Raw genomic sequence first — 19,977 nt, forward strand, 5'->3', positions numbered from 1 at the left:
AATGCGGGCTTTTTTTTTGTTGGTTGGTTGGTTGGTTCTCTGGACCAAGTGTGTGTGACAAACCGAGGAACCGCGCAGGTTTCCGCGAGTTTCCTTCTAGGCTTGTTTTTTTTTTTTGTTTGGTTACATATTCTTAATAATTTTTGCTTTTTATTGAATAATTAAAATGGATCATTGGTATAGCATTATTATTATTGTTATTAGTGATTGAAATAGTAGTGGTAACAATGGTAGTAACAATAGTTTAATTTGTACTATTACTCTAGTATGTATATATATTCTTTAAGAAAATAAGGATTGATCTTACTGCATATTAAATGTACATAATAAATAAATGGGATTACAGTAGTGTTGAGAGAGAAGGAGAGAGAAATATTGAGGGAGGACATATTCGGCACTCATCTACATATACACACAAGCACACACACACACGCACAAGCATAGGCACAAGTAAATGAATGCATATTTGGGTGTAATGTGTAGAGTGTAGTATGTATTGTGTATGCATGTAAGTAAGTAAGTAAGTAAGTAATTATGTGTGTGTGTGTGTGTGTAGATTGATTATAAAAATACAAAGCATTAAAATAAAAATAAAAGAAAAAGAAATGTGATTAATTAATTGCCAGGTTTCCTGGCTGTCCATATCTTCCACTTCATTGTACACTTTCGCTCCTCAAGTTCCTCCAGTGCTAAAGTGCAAAGGTTGTCATAGTATTCGCTGTCAACACCGAGCTCTATTACCCACCAGAGACGCATCGATTGAAACATGGCTTTGGTTTGTAATTTGTACAAAAATCCTTGCTCTTTTTGTGCTATAATAAATAATATATGAGATTAACCAAAATGTATATATATTTGCACTACTCTTTTTAAAAAAAAAAACAAATAAATAATAATAAACGTACCTTCATCAGCAGGCCATTCTCCAACGGGAACATCTACTTCCACTACTTCAAGATCTACAAATCCAGCTTGTAGTAGCTTGTTGTCCATAGTGTCTAAATAGTCCACGTCTATACATAAGCCTTGTGAAACCTTGCTTATCCAGTCAGTTGCGAGCAAAAGAATAGGTCCAGGATTTGAGAAATTGAAGGCTATTAAAATAAATAAATCAAATTGATTAGTATATAAATACATATTGCTTTTGGTCTGCTTTGTGTGCTCTTTGTGTATACTTCAATGTAAATGTAATATAAATATAAATATAAAAAAATATTTACAATGTTCAACAAATTCAATCTGTCCGTTTGGCTTCAATACCCGATAGATATCTGCCAGTAACCCAGCCCATCGAGCAGCTGGGACAACTGTCGCGACATCTCGTTGGAAGACATAATCAAACGTGCAACTAGAGAACTCCAGTGGTACAAGGATATCGCCATATTGATACTTCACATTCTTTGCTCTTTCTGCCCCATTTAGTTGCCTTATGGACAGTTCTTTTTCATGATGATCAAGGCCGGTATGATTATCGAATTCTTGTACACTTGGCAAGGTATCAATACCAATCACTTTACAGGAAGGAAAGTTTTGGCCAATTTCTAGTGACCACAGACCTGAACCAAATAATAATAATAATAATAATAATAATAATAATAATAATAATAATAATTGAGATAAGATATCAAATACACAAGCACAGAAACACACACACACAAAATAAAGAGAGAGAAAAAGGAATAAAGGATATTTGTAGATCGAGAATTAAAAAAAAATTACCTATACCGCATGCGATCTCTAAAATCTTCTTTGGGTTGGTCAATTTTACTTGTGTGTTGGATCCAAAGGTTTGCTTGAGGACATAGTGCTGTACAAATTATGAGCGATTATGAGCGATTATAATTATAATTGTGATTGCAATTAGAATTGGAATTGGAATTGCAATGGTGTATATCTATGTAATAAGGCTTACTTGACGTGTTTGTCTGTAAAAGTAGAAAGAATTGGATAAACAATGACAGGAACAACAATAAGAACAATAAGAACAATAAAAATTATTATATTAAAATATCATTACCTGTCATATTCTTTCTCTGCTCCGTATTCAAAGAAAAACGGATCTTTTGTGCCAAGACTACTTGCGTTTCTGAGTGCGCGAGTTAGGTACGATAGGTCGATCTCGCCAAAGACAGGGTGGTTTAATATTTGGGGTTCTTCGTCAATGCAATTGGATGTCGAGCCACTTTTAAAAGAGCTGGCTGCTGAGGATTTTGAGGGGCTGTATGAGGGATGATGGGAATGCTTTGGGATATCTGTTGATGGGCTTTTTGTGGGTGACTGTATGGACGTTTCGGATACAAAGCTGTCGAGTTCAGATGGTCTGTTTTCCTTTGTTCGACTCGATTTTGTAGATCTTGCTTGTGACAGAATGCTAGGTAGAATCCTCTTTCGGCGGGTCCGAGGTTTGTCGCTCTTACGAGCGGGTTCTTTACTTAGTTGACTTCCCATCCTAAAATAATGTCGATAGTTCTTGTAATAATGATAATGATAGTAATTATAATTGTAATTGTAATGGTAATGAGAGTAAGAGTAATAGCAGTAAAAGTTAAATAAATAGATAAATAAGTAAATAAATAAAACAAACAAAAGAAAGGCTGTGGCTGTATGAAGTAGCGAGCGACGGGAAATTATTAGATTTAAGTTTTTATTTTATTTTATTTTATTTTATTACTATTACTATTACTATTACTATTACTATTATTATTGATATTACAATTACTACTTTACTATTATACATGTGTAACTTGTTTAGCTGTACATGAAATGCGCTGGTACTACACACCTGACTTTCATGTCTTGATGTAGGACTCAAGAACATGATTGGGATATCAGTCCATTTCATGTTACTAGACATTATAACTATACTGGTTCTTGCAGGTGAATCTTTAGTTGGTGAAATAAGGATATTTTCGCTGACATTAAAACGATGCACTTTTCGCTTTCACTCTGACATTAAAATGTCTTTATATTTATATATATATATGTGTGTGTGTGTGTGTATTACTTTTTGCATTATACTAAAAATAAATGTGTACCTGATCGTGATTTATACTATATTTTATGCCAAGAAATAATCTTGAACAAACTGAGGGGGTATTCAAAGGTTGTTTTTTTTTCTATAATCATTATAATTATCAACATTTAACTGTCACAAGCCACTAGTGTGAAGAAACCCAATGGGTACCGCATATTTAGAAAACCTTCTACTGAAATACATATATATATGTATGCAACTATGATTGTTGAATTAAATGACGCATAGTCTAATAACTTTTTTTTCCTTATAACAAAGCTGCCGTGATTATAATTCAGCTTTGTAGACTAGCGGTTTGAATCACCTAGACACATGCTGTGTTTTGCAGTATCAGAATACAATGATGTGTTCACCAAAGCTATCCCCATTCAGAAAAGAAAAAGAATCTTTAGCTTGAACTAGTAGTAGTGGTGGATCTTTTTCTTCAAGTTCATGGCACAACTATGTTTTCTTGAGAGTGTTTAGAAACCTTTCCAGGCGTTAAAATCAAGTTTATCATTTTCTTTTACCATCAAATACAGGCGAACTGCATATTGACTGTTCTACTGATAGAACTTTTGGTCTTTGTTACTACTTTGGCTATAACATAATTTGCTTCTTGTAAATTTTGGCAATATTTACAATGATTATACTTTTTTCTTCTCTAACGTATACCACATGTAGGCTTCTTATTTTTAATTACATTTGTAAACGTGTGAGTTGCACTGAATTGTCAATGGAAGAAAGAAAGAAAAAGTATTTGCATGAATTTCCAATATGATCACCATTCAAAAGAGCCCTTGAATTTCTTACCAGTTAAATATATTTTAGGAAATATACATATACATAAGGTTAGGGTCGTGACATCCTCTTCTGCGATATATCAATAAAATTTGGCCACTTCTTTAAGCTTGGAAAAAAATTAAAAATGATATAAAATTTATGATTTACTAATATAATATATATGTACAAAAGAAACTTTCTTGAATACCCTCTTTACTAAGAATTAATAGTAATAGTAATAATAAAAAACTAAAATTAAAAATTGAAAAATCAAAAAAAAAAAAAGTCAAATTAAAAATTAAAAAATCAAAAATCAAAAATTAAAAACTAAAAATTAAAAATTATAAAGCTTAAAAAAATAATGTATATGTATAAAGACAATATATAAGTTGAGTATTATGTCTCTCTGGTTCTAGCTTTTGGTTTTGGTTTTACTCTGACTATGTCTCCAGTCTTAGCTTTAACTCTAGATCTAGCTTTGGTTCTAACTCTAGCTCTAGCTCTAGCTCTAGCCCTGGTTCTGGTATTTGAAATATATTATCTTGTACGATTATATGGGAGTACAACCGGAAAATCAAAATCCTGTATTTTTTTTTGTATTATTCTATTCTATTTTATTATATTATATTATATTTTTTTCTTTTCAGTTGATTCAGGACATAGTCCTCGTGGAAAGGTCATTGGAGCAGAAAGGTTCTCCTCTCATTGTGTGTGTATAGTGTATATGTTTATTGTGTCTATTGTGTGTGTGTATTGTCTGTGTGTATTGTATGTACGAGTGTGTACAAGAAAGTCTATTGTTCCCAAGCTATCAATTTATTTATTTTTTACTTTTCCTTTGATAAGAACTTTCTATAATCTCACTAAAATTCAAAATGCCATTTGAATATAGAAATTCACATGAAATGAAGGCAATTAATCATTGTTCTTTCCAATTTCAATTATAATTCTAGTATTTTTTTTTCTTTCATTATTATTAGTATTAATGTTAATATTAATATTACTATTAACATAGCCATTATCACATAATATTCCCTTTATTAATTATTCATTATTGATATATAAAGATAGAGGGTTAGAAAAGTACATAGTTTATTTAGATATTCAAAAAGTAGGTATCTAAATAACTATATATCAATTATGGTTCTTTAGCTTACCGCAAATAGAAAAGAAAAAATAGATGAACAATTTTGAGTTGATCTGTGGCACAGTCGATAGGCTGGCTACAATAAAGGCTACCACGTATCATGGGATGTAAAAAAGAAAAAGAAAAGAAATCTCCCCTCGGAACCCCACTTATAAAGTCAACTTCCAATTTACTGTTATTCTCACGTCTATATTTTACGTATTACCAGTACTGAAGAGCACGCCTTTTAAGCTCTTTCTCTCTCTCTCTCTTATTATATACTATATATTAATTGTTGACTGATCGATTGAAGTGATCATAAACGCATCTGTCAAAATAATAAAATAAGACATGAACACAATTTGTACCTATTTTATATTATAATATATATATACAATGATATTATGGATATCACAAATGATTACTTAATGGTTTCAAAAAAAGAATAAAACGCTTGATAAAGATATAGATAATAAAAATAAATATGTAAAAAAAAAGTATTGCCCTGCGTTGGGTTGCGTTGCTTGCGTGCTTTTTATTGTGTTTTATACTTTACTTTACTTTAATTTCTTTTTTAAGCTTGTTCTTGTTATTTTTATATATCATCATCATCACAAACAAGCTCCTGCCATTCTTCACCCGAATTGGCCTTGAGCTTTTGCAAATGAGCCAAGGTAGCAACAAAGTGGCGACGCACGTACTCCGACAATGGCCCGGTTTGGTCCAATAGTCTCGAAGAACTTGAAGGCAAGGGGTGCTGATCAGGATTATCGACAGATTTTAAGTTGCTTTTAATCAGGTCAATGAGACCATTAAGGTATTTTGCTGTGACCTATTAAAGATAACAATAAAATATAAAAGTAAAAGTAAAATTAATAAAAATTAAAGTAGACAATAGATTACTAATACTGAAAAATATAAAAAATATATATATATATGTATGTATATAAATAAAAGAGAGATAGGTAGGTAGGTAGGAAAGGTCAAGATAGTAAAAGGTGAACAATAGAATGTTCATAATAGGCTCTCCTAGATTTTTCCATGAACGAGAACCCTTTTGTTCGTGGCACACACTACTTGTATCACTTACAGCTTCATTTCCTTTTTCAAAGTAGTACACATAGCGGTTCAGTATCTCAACAAATAGTTCCACATTTGTACCAGAGTGCATGCAACTGTCTGCGATTCGAAGCGCCTTTTGCAGGCACTCGACCGAACGCTTGCCATTGCGGTATAGTTCTTCCTCTTTTTCGGGTGTCAAAACCTCTCCGGGTCTCTCGGTCGTCCACCACAAGTGAGAGGACATATAGACAGCCCGGCATTGGTCAGGTTTCTTTAGCAGCTTGGCACTGTGAATCGCAGCCTTGGTAATCAGGGTATCGTAACTATCGGCCGAAAAGACGCGTGTTTGTTGCAGAGCACCAATAATGCATGTAATGGCCTGGAATTGGGCCCTTGATTCGGAGATAGACTCCTCATAAATTGTGAAGGCCTCTACAAAGAACTCATATGCGATTTCTTCAAAGCCTCCCTCATCTGCACTTTGTCCTGCTATCAAGAACAGGCGAAGACACATGTCTGTACATTCGCATTTGTTGTGAAGAACCGAGATGACTTGGTGAATGAAACGGAATAATGCTGAAGTCTTTTTCTCCCAAATTTCATCCTATATATACATATACATACATACATATATACATACATATATATACAAGCACACACACACACACACACACACACACACACAAAAGAAGTATAAATATATATAGATATATATAAATTATTTTTATTTTTATTTTTATTTTTATTTTTATCTTTATTTATTATTAGTATTGTTATTTGCTATTGTACGATTGAAATAAACCTAATATTTATACAATGTATTGTATGTATTGTATTGTATGTATTTATTTATATATGTATACATTACCTTAACTTCATGGGTCTTGTATCTACGTGCCAACTTGACAGCTGAGATAATAAGGGATGGGAAAGTGTATCGAATACGATCACCGCCTTCGCCCAGTTGCTTTCTTGCTGCCGACAAAAGCTGTATCACATACATATACACATACAAATACACACGTACACACAAGCACAAGCACCAGCACACAAGCACACACACACAGACACACACAAGCACAAGTACATACACAAAGGCATACACATACGCACATACACCCACATGCATAAATAAGTAAATAAATATGTAAGTAAATGCAAGTGACCTCAAAAGTGTCTCTCGATAAAAAAACAACTGTAAAATATATTTAAGAAAAAAATAACAGGCCACTTACCAAAAACTGAGTATCCTCATTATCTGATCGGAACAGATGGACCAACTTAGCAATCCAGCCTTGTTCTTCTGCCAATTCCTCGTCTTCTAAACTGGTAAAAGCCGTCTTGCGATCCATAGAATTTCCATACATGGGAGTTGGAGTAGCAGAAGCCATCGGAGCATCTTTCTGTTCGCGCAATATGACATCGCAAAGGTCCAGGATTCCGTGCACCTCGGCCGGACTGCTGATGATCGTCTCGTCCTTCAGAATACTCAGAACTACCGAGACCGCCACATTCCGTCTGGTCGTGAAAGGCTGTAGGGCCAAAAGGGGCTGGTAGTTGTCAAGAGCCAGCAAGATCAAGACTGAAGTGTGGTGCTTGATGGGTGCCAGCAAGAGTGCAAGTAAGTGGCCCTCGGTCTGCTTGGAGTGAAAGTCTGGAGAGTCGGTGTACTCGTGCACTTTATCTTTGGCATAAGCCAAGATTTGATCGACATAGTCAATCTTCTTGGGGTAGCAGGACAACGAGAGGTTGAGTAAGGACACGAGAAGGGCAGTGAGATCTTGGATTGAAAGATTAGGGCGTGCCTATTATATTAACCAATGCAAACAAGATTAGATTGATTAATTAATAAATAAATAAATAAATAAATAAATAAATAAATAAATAAAATGATCAAAAAGGTATATGAATCTTTCTATTCTTTTTCTTCTTCTTTACCTTTACAAGTTCAACTATCTGGTTCCAGAATACGATAAAGAGCTCGACATTTTCAGGAATACCACGAATCTGTTTGACCTGTTGTACTTGCTCTGTCTGTTGTGCCTGCTCTGATGTTTCAGACTTCTCTGGCTCTTCTGGTGTGGCATCTGGCAACTCATCTGTCAAGAGTTCTGCAGATTCCTTTGATTTCTCCTCCTTTGCATTTTCATCTGCTCCAGTTTCTTTAGACTTTTCTTCTCCTTCTTCAGCAGATTTATTTTCTTTTGCTGGCTCATCTTTTGTGACCGAAATCTGTTCATCGACCTCGGGTTCAATCTCGGCCTCACGAGCAGCATATGCAGCCAAACGATCGATCAAAGCAATGATTATTTGTTTGACATTAACCTTGGGGTGCAATTGAGCAGTACCAGCAAGGAAAGGCTGCAGAGTCTGAAGATGAAACTCATCCGGGAATACCTTTTTTGTATATATATGTATGTATGTAAGGGATTAAAATGCTCAAAGACAAAAAAAAACTTCGTTCCCCTTCCTCCTCTTTACCGTACACTAAATGTAAAAATATTCATTCGCTTGTTTTTACCTGAATTATTACTTCCATTAAGTATTCTTGGGCAATGATATCCCGGCAGCTCACTACTTGATCCAAAATACCAGGCAAGATCAACTAAGAACAAAGAATACCAATAACAGTGATGTTGCGGTATTAAATAAATTGTGGCAATTACTGCATATATATATATATATATATATGTGGGTTTGTGGCCAACCAAAGCTTACCGATTGATAAACACGAAGATCCACACCATCCAACTGACTGAGGCGAACAAGATTTGTACCAACCAAGATACGAAGTTCTTTGCGCTCAGCTTCTCTCTTTTCTCTATCTCTCGAGTGTCCTTGGTGCTGTAAACGGACCCATAATTTGTTCATCTCAGTGAAATTTGTGAGGTTAAAATGAATTGATTCATGGACATTTCCCTCTGGACTATGAAAATAAGCCATGTATCAACAATCAATTCAAATCACTCGACCACATACACACACAAAGAATGGCTTACCCTGAGCTCTCACCAACCGGGAGATAGTCACGAGTCATTCCACTAAGGTAGTGTCTAAGAAAGAGACCGCGTGTGGGGTGTTGGACGCCTCTTGTCATCTCCATCATATCTCTCATGATTTCTCGAACAGGAGCATCTGGCATACCCATATATGCTGCACCCACGGTAATCATCAGGTAAAGACGTGGTACGATATTACCAGCGTATTGGACTAATTCGTACAAGTCCGCCAAATGGTGGCGACCTGCATGATGAGCCTCCATCAAATAGACCGTCAAGTGTCTCAGGGCATCAAAGATTGCCATATCTAATCATACACAGGATTGTTTTAAAATTGAATGAATTAATGAATGAATAAGAGAAGTATGTAAATAAAAACGAAGCAGTAATGATGTAACAGTCAATACAGACGCACACGATTATATATGTATAATATATTATATATATATGTGTGTGTGTGTGTGTGTGTGCGTGTGAATATATGGAAGTAAATAAAATTTTACCTACAAAGTTCATAATAGGTTTTTGGGGTTAGGGCAGAGGTACGCAACTCGGCCAACATATTTGAACAGTGCTTTAAAGCGTCCATAAGCTTATCGTTATCCTATAGCGCGCACTTTTAAGGTTATTTATCCTGGGCAATATGTTTACTTTTATCACCATGATTTTTTTATGGTGTGTATGCATATATTTACACACTATATGTTACTTACAAGACACTTGTTCATCAGATGAGCCTGAATCTTGACAACACTCAAAACCTCATCCAGTATTTTTGGTTGCTCTTCGGCGGGTGCAGGACTGCTAAGGGCCATGCTCATTGTGTTGGTAGTAGTACTGGTTTAAAAAGAGAGAGAGAATCGAGAAATAAATTTATAAAACACAAAGGGGTAGAAAGCTTTCGATTACAGGTCGAAAATATAGGGTATAACTTATAATTTAATATAGATATTAAGTACAGTACAACACAGTATAGTAGAGACAATAACTATATTTATATATAAAGATATATAAAGTATATATCTATCTGTATAGTTAAAGGAAGAAAATAAGTAAAAGAAGTAAAAGAAAGAAAGAGGGAGAAAGAGAGGGAGAAAAATATATTAAAAAAGAAAAAAAAAGTTCTCTCTATCTCTCACTCTATCGTTCACAGGTACATCACACACACACACACACACAGAAAGAGAGAGACTACACGTGACCCATCTCCTTTCATATTTGCTTCACAGAAAAAAAAAACGGGCTTTAGCATTTTTAGGACACGTACAAGTCTAGCCAACATCATGTACGATTTACAGCAACGCGCCAACGTAAGATTCCTTCTTGATGATTAGCATCGAAAAACCTATTAATCAGTGTTATTGTTGCTGATGCTATTGCTGCTATTACTGCTGCTTCTGTTGCTTTCTTTAGGCCGTTCTTTCTTTTGCTGTCACGGCGTTTGCTTGTTTCTTGGGTGTTGTGTCTTTACTGTCGGTCATCAATGGATACGGTCAAGTAGATGGAACCATCACTGTAGACACCAATGTAGTACGAGTGTATGTATAAATGCGATGCATCGTACATTATTATACTTTTGTATTTTTCTTTGTTTCTTTCTAACTTCAAATTATTTAATTTTATTTAGTGTGAATCGCCGTTATGGTCCTGAGCATTATGATTATAGAAACACAAAGAGTGAATTTGCTCGATTGGCCTTTGATATTGATGCTGGTAAGTAATATATGCGCACATATAGATTATATGTATGTTTGCGAAGAAATTGCTATTGGATATAAAAAAAGATTATATATATATATATGTGTGTGTGTGTTTTTTGGGTTGTTTCTTGAAAATATAATTAATACAATACTGATCTACTTTATTAAATCCATTAGATTTTACACCTCTTTTTAACTGGAACACCAAACAGATCTTTGTTACTGTTGTAGCTGAATATGAATCTGCATCGCATGTAAGTACTACTCATATACTTATGTATATATATATGTGAATGGAAATTGAAATGGAGTAACTTTTTATACAAATCTCACGCTAAACTCATTTCATTTTAGAGCAGAAATGCGGTTGTTCTTTGGGATAGAATTATTAGTCGCAAAGACGATGCAAAATTGCTTCTCGAAAATGTACCTAATAAGTATGCTCTTATTGATGTCAGCCAAAAATGGAGGTAAGAAAGAGAAAAGAAAAGAAATAATAGAAGACTGAATGGATTGACAACGAACATTGGAATTTATTTATTTATTTTTTGCTTTATTCCTTGTGGCAGTCATCAACAAGCAAACTTGTCTCTACAGTGGGATATCACTCCTCATGTAGGTATTCTCAAGGCAGGAAGATCCGCTACAACATCAGGAAATTTCGTACTTTCGCCTGTTCAGGAAAAGTCGAAACATTAAAATTACACCCACCCACCCATGGTACACCAACATACATACATGCATATGTAAAAGCGTTTTCCTTTTGTCAGCATCTTATACACACTTATGTTTATATGTATACAAAAACAATCTCTATTGATAGCCCTTGCTTGCTTGCTTTATTTCTTTAATTTATATATGGGAAAAAATGCTAATAGATTGTGGTTGTGGTTGTGGTTGTGGATTTTATTCTTGGCCTTACAATATAAACAAAGTAAATAAATAATTTATACATTGTGTTTTCATATGTCTTTGCTTCTACTTCTTTAAATAAATAGGAAATGAAGCATTTGTATAAAAATAAACAAATCTTTTGAGATTAAGTTGGCTTCTTTTAGATTTATTTGTATGTGTGTATGCAGGGCTCTGACAAGTGATAATAATAATAAACCAATGTCATATTAGCATTGTAAAATTAATTTGACCTCAAATAAACTTTCACTCACAACCACCAAGGTGTCTATGAAAATGAGTGTTAAAGAGTCTGGCCTTTAATCAGGCCCTACCAAGAAAAAACATGTATATTACTTTGACGGAAAATCTCTTAGTTCTTACAAGCTGCTTTTTATAAAGAGGGTTGTCATAGGTGGCTATTCTCTGTGGTATCAACACTCTCCAGTGTAACCTCGATTCTTCAAAAACCCAAAAATTCGGTTTCATATATGTTTATATATACTATAAATTTAATACATCACAGAATACGCCAAAATGTGTTTCTTCAAAGGGTCATGACTATATTCAATTCAATTCAATGAGTCTGGTCTCATTAAAAGATAAAGCTAATAAGGCATTATTCGTATAGCAATTATATGCCCACAGAGATCTAGTACTTTTATTAAACACCCAAATATATATATACGATATACATAGTCTGACAAGATAAGCATTTGTATGAAACTTAAGGACGTTTTCTTTAACATGATTGCACAGCAATTTTTTTAAAATGACACACAGTAAATCTTATATGATTATTGTGGACCAAAAATCTGGGATTTGGTATTGGTTATCTCACCATATCCTATTCTTTTTACCTTTTCTTCATCCCCCCTGTGATACTCTGAGTGTACCAGCTGAAATTCTTTATTTCATTTATAATCAGCCATATGTATATAAATTTCTACTGTAGAAACGATCATACTAATATCAATAAAAGAAAGAGTGGCTTCAGAAAGTAATATGGATCTTAAACAAAAGAAACCGCTTCCTCTTCTCCCTCCCCACATCCATCGAGTCAATCGTACCAAACTCCCCCCCTCACTTACATTTTTTACCGGGCGTGACTCTTTTTTCTGGAGCAATAAATAAATCATTTTCAGGACATTCTCAAAAAAGGCCTTAACCTGTCATTGAAAGCAATGTTGCGAACATCCTCTGCTTCCGCCGCCAGAAGTCTCCAGACAGCATGCAGACCTTCTCTGGTTAGCTTGAGATTCCAGTCTACTGCTGCAGCTGAGGAATCCAAGGCCAGCACTGATGATACCAAGACTGATGCTCCCTCAAAGACCGCCCGCCTCCCTTTGTCAGCTCGTCTGGGTGGTTCTGGTCGTGGCAAGCCTCTAGAGAATGCCGATCCTTTCTCTCTCTTCTTGGCTAATGCCAGACCTGCTCGTACCAACACTGGAAGAGAAGCCAATCGCGGACGTCCTAATAACAACCGTGGACCACGACCACAAAAGCAGGCTGCTCCTGGTCAATTCGACGATGCAGTAGAGTCCAAGCCTAAGAACGGTGAGGCCAGAACAGCCTCTTCTACCGAGACACAATCTAGACCTCCCCGCCAACCTCGCAATAACTACAACAACAACAATAGCAACAACACCACCACCACTAGCAGCGAAGGCAACAATAACGAATCCACAAATGCTCCTAATAACAATCGATTCCGCAACCGTAGCTTCAACGACAGAAAAACTGGTGAAGCAAACAATGGCGATCGTCGATTCAACAACAGCAACAACAATAGAAACAACAACAGATCCAATGATCGTTCCAAGTCCTTTGAAAGTCGCCCTCGTCGTTCAGAAGTCAGTAGCTCACCCGTTCGCCGTGTTGTGACTTTTATCGACAAGGATATCGATTGGGCTTCCTTGAATCCCAATGAGAGTTTGTCAGCACAGCCTGTTATTGAGGGTGAAGTGGATAGCAGTGTGACATTGGGAGAGGCTCAGGGCGATTATGGACGCTACGTTGGTATCGCCAATGAGTTGAAGTGGTCTGACACTGTTAATGTCCCTGCATTGACTACTCTTGTGGGTGGAAATGCTACATACAGTCTCCCCCAAAAGTCTGCTTTCTTGCAAATTGTATCAAAAGCCACCATGGGCGCATAAAAGAAAATAGAATGAAGAAAGAGAGAAAGAGAAAAACAAAATCATTATGGGAAAAAATAATAAAGAACAAACCAAACAAAAAAATAAATAACAAGGAAAAGCTGGGCTCGTTTCGTATATATATTCTGTATTAAAATTAAATTTTGTATCATCTTTTTTTTATTTTTTTATTTTTATTATTATTTCTCTTTATATATATATAAAACAAGGCTTATATTGAATTGAAATATATTAAATTAAAAAACCATGTCTGTAATCATCATTATCATCTAGCCACAACCAATTCAAAATATCACTAAATTTACCCTCACAGTATTACTTCCTTATTCCGCTCATAGGGCATCCAGATGCCTCGTCGCCACCATTGCCATCACTGGTACCCTTTTTCCCTGTAACAGGGCACACTGCAGCACTCTTAATGCCACTCATAGGACACACTGCTGGTATTTCCACCTCCTCTTTAGGTGCCTCATAAAACATGCTCTCCCCGTTTGGTACCTGGACATCTGAGAAATAAGACGCAATATGTTTCTCATCTGCTTCTTCCCAGGAGCTTTCTTGTTTAAGCCATTTCTGGTAGTCTTTTGAATGTCGCCATTGAGTATTCACAGTACGCTCAATCCTGTAGATATCGAGTGAATTCATGTCCTTTATCTTGTCGACTAGGCGGAACATTACCTATATCACCACAATCAAAAGGTATAAGCAGTACAATACATTATAGCGTACCCTTGTGTATTTTAGTATAATAATTTTACCCTTGGAAGTATAGGTGGAAGTTGTTTCCAGTGTTCAAGTATAGACTTGCTCCATTTGTTGTTAATCTTCTGTAGACTTGATTCAAGCTCATCGAATGACTTTGCTGCCTATATACATTATTTCATCGTTTTTTTTTTGGAGAAAAAAGGTGTTAAATTTCTGTAGTTTAGAAACATCAAGACAAATGAATCTATGTTCTTTTTTGTCTGTTTTTTTTTGCACGTTGTCAAGGAATAGGCTCCTGCACTCACCCCAAATATGTCACCTATTTCTCTTTCCCACACTCCCAGTCGATCAGGACCAGAATACACATGTTGCGACAAAAGTGTGATTTGCAAAGCCTTCATAGTATCAGGCAGAGGACAAACTGCCATGCTTTTTGCACTTTCGATAGTTCCTTGGAGCCGTAACTCGGGTACAAACACATCTGCCATACCAAGCCTCAGCAATTCAGGTGCTCTCAAAAGCCCAAGTTCAGGAGGCGACAAAGCTAGGTAAAGTCCTATTCCACTAGGTAGTGGACGAGGCGCTTTGGAAAGACGAGATTGAAAGAACCCAAGGGAAGAAAATGGAGCATGCCCAGGCTTAACACCGATGTCAAGCAATGTGTGTTCGGTAATCACACGAACAAACATGTCGCTCAAGTAGAGATATACCGCGCTGTGAGGTACTTTTCCATTGATAAACCAGACCATTGGCTTTCCTTTCTGGTGAATCTCACGAGAAATACCATGGTAGGCTGTTTCAAGAGAATTTTGAGATGCCTGGAGATCACACGAAGATCTGCTTGCTGTAACTAGATTGTACGTCTCTTCATACGCTAAACCACAGCTGACTACTTTGGTATCCTTGGCACGAAGAGGTGTGCTCTCAGATAATATCTCGTGGGTTGGATTCTCAGCTACGGTAGCCGTAAAAAATATACTTGTCGCCTTGGGGTTCTTTATAGCATCTTGGTATGCTTTTTTGAGCTCATTTAAGCGTCCAACCGTTAAGATATTTTTGCTTTTTGGAGAAGAAAGATTAATGATTGCAGGACCGCCAATAAGATCTGGGGTCTCAGCTGTAATGAAAGAAGCGCAAGATGTTTGCTCTTGAGGAGCGACTAAGAGAGAGAGAGTGAATAAATACACAAGATTTATGAAAATAGATTGACCAAAGAGTAACAATATAATCCAACTATAGACACCTATACTTGCCTTTGCCTTTATTCTTCCATAGGTTAGCAAATGGGCAGGCTGATTGGGATTTGGCCTCGTTTTTTTCTTTCCATGCCAAGTATCCTGCAACATCAACTGGCTCTACATGTCTTTTAAGATTATGAAAGACGAAAACATATCACCCGCCGATTGTTACTTTAAAGAAACAATATGCTTGCAGTACTTGATGCATTTGTGGATGGTACATACAAAATATAATACATTGCCTTGGCTTTAAGAAACTCTTGTTCGATTACTTCTTTATTCCAGTCAGAATGATCTTTTCGTTGGTTTATCCAAGCCTGGACAGAAGCTGGTAGACTTTGCTGATACTTGATATCATTTTCATAGTCGTAGCTATCCATTCGCTCGTAAGCCATCTTCTGATTGTCTTTGCTGGATTCTAGAACTGGTGGGCCCTGTTGTTGTTTCTCATATGCCAAGAATTCTTCGAGCCCAAAAGGTTGTTTAGATCTACAGGAAGAAAATCTACATAAGAATTGCATGCGCGCCAACTTACAAGTCCCCACCCCGTTTTCTATTTATTTTTTCTGGCTTGGCTTGCAGTTTGCCTTTACTCCTTATCCCACATTTACACAAGAATTTTCTAACACGGATTCGTTTCTGTTATACTATAGTATAATAAAAAGGCATAAATTACTTGCCTTGAATAGTAGCTGTGTTTGACTTTCAACAATTCAGATGCCTGAAGAACATCATTACTAGTATTACTATTAATTTTTCCAATGTCTGACTGATCGATAAGGTTTTGTGGCTCAGTTGAATTCATGGCTTGTTGATTAGCTTTGAGATCCTTGGTTGTTGAAACAATATATGCTTGAAATGCTTGATCTTCATTCCAGGGGTAGGTTTTGAAATCCTGAAATGTCTGTTTTTGTAGGGTGGTGAACGTGCTTGTTTGCATGGTTTAAACCTGTAGATCCTGAACTCCGCTCCTCCACACTAGCAAATTCCCTCCCTCTTTCACCCCCTTTATTTTATTTAGGACAACACAGTTTTTTTTTGATAGTGGCGGGAATCCCAAATACCGGGCAAATAGCACATTCTTGAATAATACTTTATATATATATATATATAATTTCTTTCTTTTATATGCGTGTGAATAGAATGGTACTGGTTCAATCAACGTTTCAATTATTTTGCTTGTTCGATTTTTACTGATTATTGAAAGCTATGATTATATGATGATCAAAAGCTATTAACTTTAGATCTGGATAGCGGTTAAAGTCTTTTTCCTTAATCTTCTCATATGATAATTCACTGGGAAATAAGGGACATCCTGTGTGACTGTATTTATTAATTTTAGATCCAAGACAAGAAAAAAGAAAGATTGTAGTAATCAAGCACATATCATTCGCACGGTGATTAGATGGAAGATTTATAGTCTTGTAGATGAACCAGATTATGTTTTTGCATTTATTTATTTATTTATGTGACTTGAAGGAAAATATGGGTAAAAGTTAATGTTAGGTTTGACCTGTTGGTTGTATTTTATTTGTCTAGCAAAGAACACTCGATAACTCCTTATTATTATTTTGTTATGCGTAAAATATATGTATATATATATATATATGTATTTATAAGCCCTCTGCAGGCCACATCCAGCCTAAAGTATCCTTAATCTCACCCTTCTGAATACCACGGTATTCATTGAAGAGCTTGAGGAAACCTTGTCCAATCTCAGTTTGGTTACCAGAACCAATGTTGACTACCTTGTCACCACGGACAATCTTCTTGATTGGTGTGATGACAGCAGCAGTACCGCAAGCAGCCACCTCGGCAAACTTATTCTGCTCGAGCTCACTGAAAAACACCGGGCGCTCTTCGACCTCATAGCCGAGTTTCTTGGCAATATCACATAATGACAGACGAGTAACCGAACGCAGAACTGTGCTGGAGTTGGGGGTCACAAAAGTTTGTTTGCCGGTTTTTGGGTCGGGATGAGTGAGGGCAACAAAGTTGGAAGTCGAGAATTCGTCAATCATGGTACGAGTCTTGGAATCCAAGTGAAGGGTGATGGGGTATCCATTATCCTTGGCGACCTTCATTGGCTTGAAGGTAGGAGCATAGTTACCACCGAGCTTGGTAGCACCAGTACCAAAAGGAGCGGCTAAACAAAGAGAAGTGGTAGGGTAATGGTGATGATAATGATGATGCGTAAGTATGACATTTATTTGTTTATTTTGGATAATAAATATGCCCTGGCCCTTTTTTTTGGTTTATATATATATATATATTAGCCGCGGATAACTTACTTCTGTCAAAGTCTTCAATAACCCAAGCATCGACGGGTACAGCATTGCCCTTGTAAAAGTTACCAACTGGCATGCCAAATACGATAAAGGTAAATTCCTTGGCTGGACCCATTCCAATGAAAGGTCCACTGCCGAACAGAAGGGGGCGCAGGTAAAGAGAACCTCCAGAACTTCCGGGAGGAACGAACTCGAGGTTCTTTGTTACAGCCAAGCGAACACCCTCTTCAAAGAGTTCGATAGGAACCTCGGGCATGTAAGCCATATCTGCACTGCGAATCATACGGGCAGCATTGACTTCAGGTCTGAAAACGCGTACGAGACCTTGGGGGTCGCGGAAGGCTTTTAATCCTTCAAAGCACTGCAAGATATTGTTAAGATAAAATAGATAGAGTTTTAGCTGACAGGCTGATTTCTTGTTTACCTGTTGTCCATAGTTCAATCCAGTGGCACAGATGTGAACCTTTACATAAGGATCCTTTTCAAAGGTAGGCTTACCCCAGCCTTTTCCTTCAGTCCAGACAAACTTTGCGTAGCCGTTGAGATCACGATACTCAAAGCCAAGGTTGTTCCAGTCGATAGCAGTAGTGGGAGGAATCATGGTAAAGAAGAACGATTGAATAAGAAATAAAATAAGAAATAAAATAGACAAGTCCTGCTGCTAAAGTTGGGCTTAATTTGTAGGCGAAGGATGCTAGACCAAAGTTTTTATTATTATTTTAAAACGGCGATTATGAGTCGTACGGCGTCATTGACTCTTTGTATGGCCACAGTGATTTTATATTTTATTTTATAGAGTGTTTAGGCACTCAATTTTTTTTTTTTTTGGTTTGCTTTTTCTCTGGATATGAAATATTATTGGATGAAAATTGAAGTACCGCTTCATCGAAAATGTCAAGCATATAGAAGAACTTGGTGAAACCTCATACTGTATGGTGCTGTGTGTGTGTGTGTGTGTGTTTTTTTTTTAGATCAATTCATATTAATGGATTTGAGCAGATAACCTTTGTTGTCTGCTTATTTGCTGTGAAGGTAAATGTATAGATATAGTATTGTTTAAAGAATAAAAATTGTATATACATATATAGAATCTATAAGAAAAAAGAGAAGTAAAAAAATCCAAATCCAAATCCAAATGCTATGTGTCTATTTGAAATCTATTCTTTTTGATTTCTATATAAAGATTACAGGGTGTGGCGATTAAACTATTTGGTCTTTGAGTAGCATGGCAAGCCCATTTTACATATTTATTTATTTTTATACATGTAAATTCTAAAGGGTAAAATTTACGCTGTTATAATTATGATTACGATCATTATTCTTGTTATTATTGTTATTATTTATAAAATCTATATACATCAAAGTCGATCGTACTAATGTAGAAATGCGATTATGCTTAATGTTTACGTGTAATACAAATACAAGTTTAATAGTTTAATATTAAATATTAAATATTAAATAAGTAAATAAATAAATAAATGCGCACATTTAAGACGTAAAAAAAATACAAAAATACAAAAGAACGAAAAGAAAAGAAAAAAAAACAGAAGAATATATATATTTATATACATTTATATATTTTTTAGAGAAATGGTAAGGCGGAATGCAGATCTTCATTTACTATGAGCGGGGTACTTTACACGAGGAAGGGAGGAGGTCCAATGGAGCCGTCTCAATGATACCTTAAAAATGGGCAACACCGGACATCCCTAAATGGTTAGTAACATGAAGACGCTTTCGGTATTGCGCCCGGTCAATGAGGAAGTACAAATTTGACAGATTGAGAAAGAGCTCAAAGAGATTGTTACATTGTCGGCAGGGAGCAAAGAAGAAGTCTAGGCAGTTTTGGATGAAATTGCTGACATTGAAGGAATGCACAAGGACAAAAAAAAGGGCATGTTTCGTTTAAGGAAACAGGAGGGAAAGAAGGGGTGTGTGTGTAAGAGAGGGGGAGTTGAGAGGGGTCCCTTACTTGCCACACATTGCGCGTTTACTGAAAACATGCAGAAATAG

At 36.0% G+C, this 19,977-nt stretch overlaps 5 protein-coding genes across 5 annotated transcripts; 1 reads left to right on the forward strand and 4 right to left on the reverse strand.

The window, feature by feature from the left end:
- Window positions 1–176: 176 nt before the first annotated feature.
- PHYBLDRAFT_181297 (hypothetical protein) lies at window positions 177–2,571 on the reverse strand. The gene is made up of 6 exons (XM_018438448.1): window positions 2,018–2,571; window positions 1,913–1,925; window positions 1,720–1,807; window positions 1,221–1,556; window positions 906–1,094; window positions 177–812 (listed from the first exon to the last, which is right to left on the reverse strand). Exons 1-6 carry the CDS (start codon window positions 2,446–2,448, stop codon window positions 616–618), a joined length of 1,254 nt encoding a protein of 417 aa, XP_018291669.1. The 5' UTR covers window positions 2,449–2,571; the 3' UTR covers window positions 177–615.
- A 2,835-nt stretch (window positions 2,572–5,406) lies between these two features.
- Window positions 5,407–10,023, reverse strand: PHYBLDRAFT_177503 (hypothetical protein). The gene is made up of 10 exons (XM_018437895.1): window positions 9,697–10,023; window positions 9,491–9,587; window positions 8,984–9,290; window positions 8,703–8,910; window positions 8,506–8,589; window positions 7,923–8,381; window positions 7,220–7,789; window positions 6,853–6,972; window positions 6,013–6,588; window positions 5,407–5,754 (listed from the first exon to the last, which is right to left on the reverse strand). The coding sequence occupies exons 1-10, from the start codon at window positions 9,802–9,804 to the stop codon at window positions 5,518–5,520; spliced, it is 2,766 nt and encodes a 921-aa protein (XP_018291670.1). The 5' UTR covers window positions 9,805–10,023; the 3' UTR covers window positions 5,407–5,517.
- Window positions 10,024–10,248: 225 nt separating this feature from the next.
- PHYBLDRAFT_56348 (hypothetical protein) lies at window positions 10,249–11,591 on the forward strand. The gene is made up of 6 exons (XM_018440210.1): window positions 10,249–10,293; window positions 10,397–10,521; window positions 10,611–10,696; window positions 10,861–10,937; window positions 11,038–11,153; window positions 11,253–11,591. Exons 1-6 carry the CDS (start codon window positions 10,267–10,269, stop codon window positions 11,380–11,382), a joined length of 561 nt encoding a protein of 186 aa, XP_018291671.1. The 5' UTR covers window positions 10,249–10,266; the 3' UTR covers window positions 11,383–11,591.
- Window positions 11,592–12,750: 1,159 nt separating this feature from the next.
- On the reverse strand, window positions 12,751–16,609 carry PHYBLDRAFT_181301 (hypothetical protein). The gene is made up of 6 exons (XM_018438449.1): window positions 16,357–16,609; window positions 15,902–16,165; window positions 15,680–15,801; window positions 14,744–15,597; window positions 14,492–14,599; window positions 12,751–14,411 (listed from the first exon to the last, which is right to left on the reverse strand). The coding sequence occupies exons 1-6, from the start codon at window positions 16,479–16,481 to the stop codon at window positions 14,049–14,051; spliced, it is 1,836 nt and encodes a 611-aa protein (XP_018291672.1). The 5' UTR covers window positions 16,482–16,609; the 3' UTR covers window positions 12,751–14,048.
- A 491-nt stretch (window positions 16,610–17,100) lies between these two features.
- On the reverse strand, window positions 17,101–18,593 carry PHYBLDRAFT_124696 (hypothetical protein). Its single transcript, XM_018429003.1, has 3 exons — window positions 18,389–18,593; window positions 17,968–18,325; window positions 17,101–17,822 (listed from the first exon to the last, which is right to left on the reverse strand). Exons 1-3 carry the CDS (start codon window positions 18,563–18,565, stop codon window positions 17,290–17,292), a joined length of 1,068 nt encoding a protein of 355 aa, XP_018291673.1. The 5' UTR covers window positions 18,566–18,593; the 3' UTR covers window positions 17,101–17,289.
- Between the last annotated feature and the right edge of the window lie 1,384 nt (window positions 18,594–19,977).

This window comes from Phycomyces blakesleeanus (genome assembly GCF_001638985.1).
Source record: "Phycomyces blakesleeanus NRRL 1555(-) unplaced genomic scaffold PHYBLscaffold_10, whole genome shotgun sequence".
Classification (NCBI taxonomy): domain Eukaryota; kingdom Fungi; phylum Mucoromycota; class Mucoromycetes; order Mucorales; family Phycomycetaceae; genus Phycomyces; species Phycomyces blakesleeanus.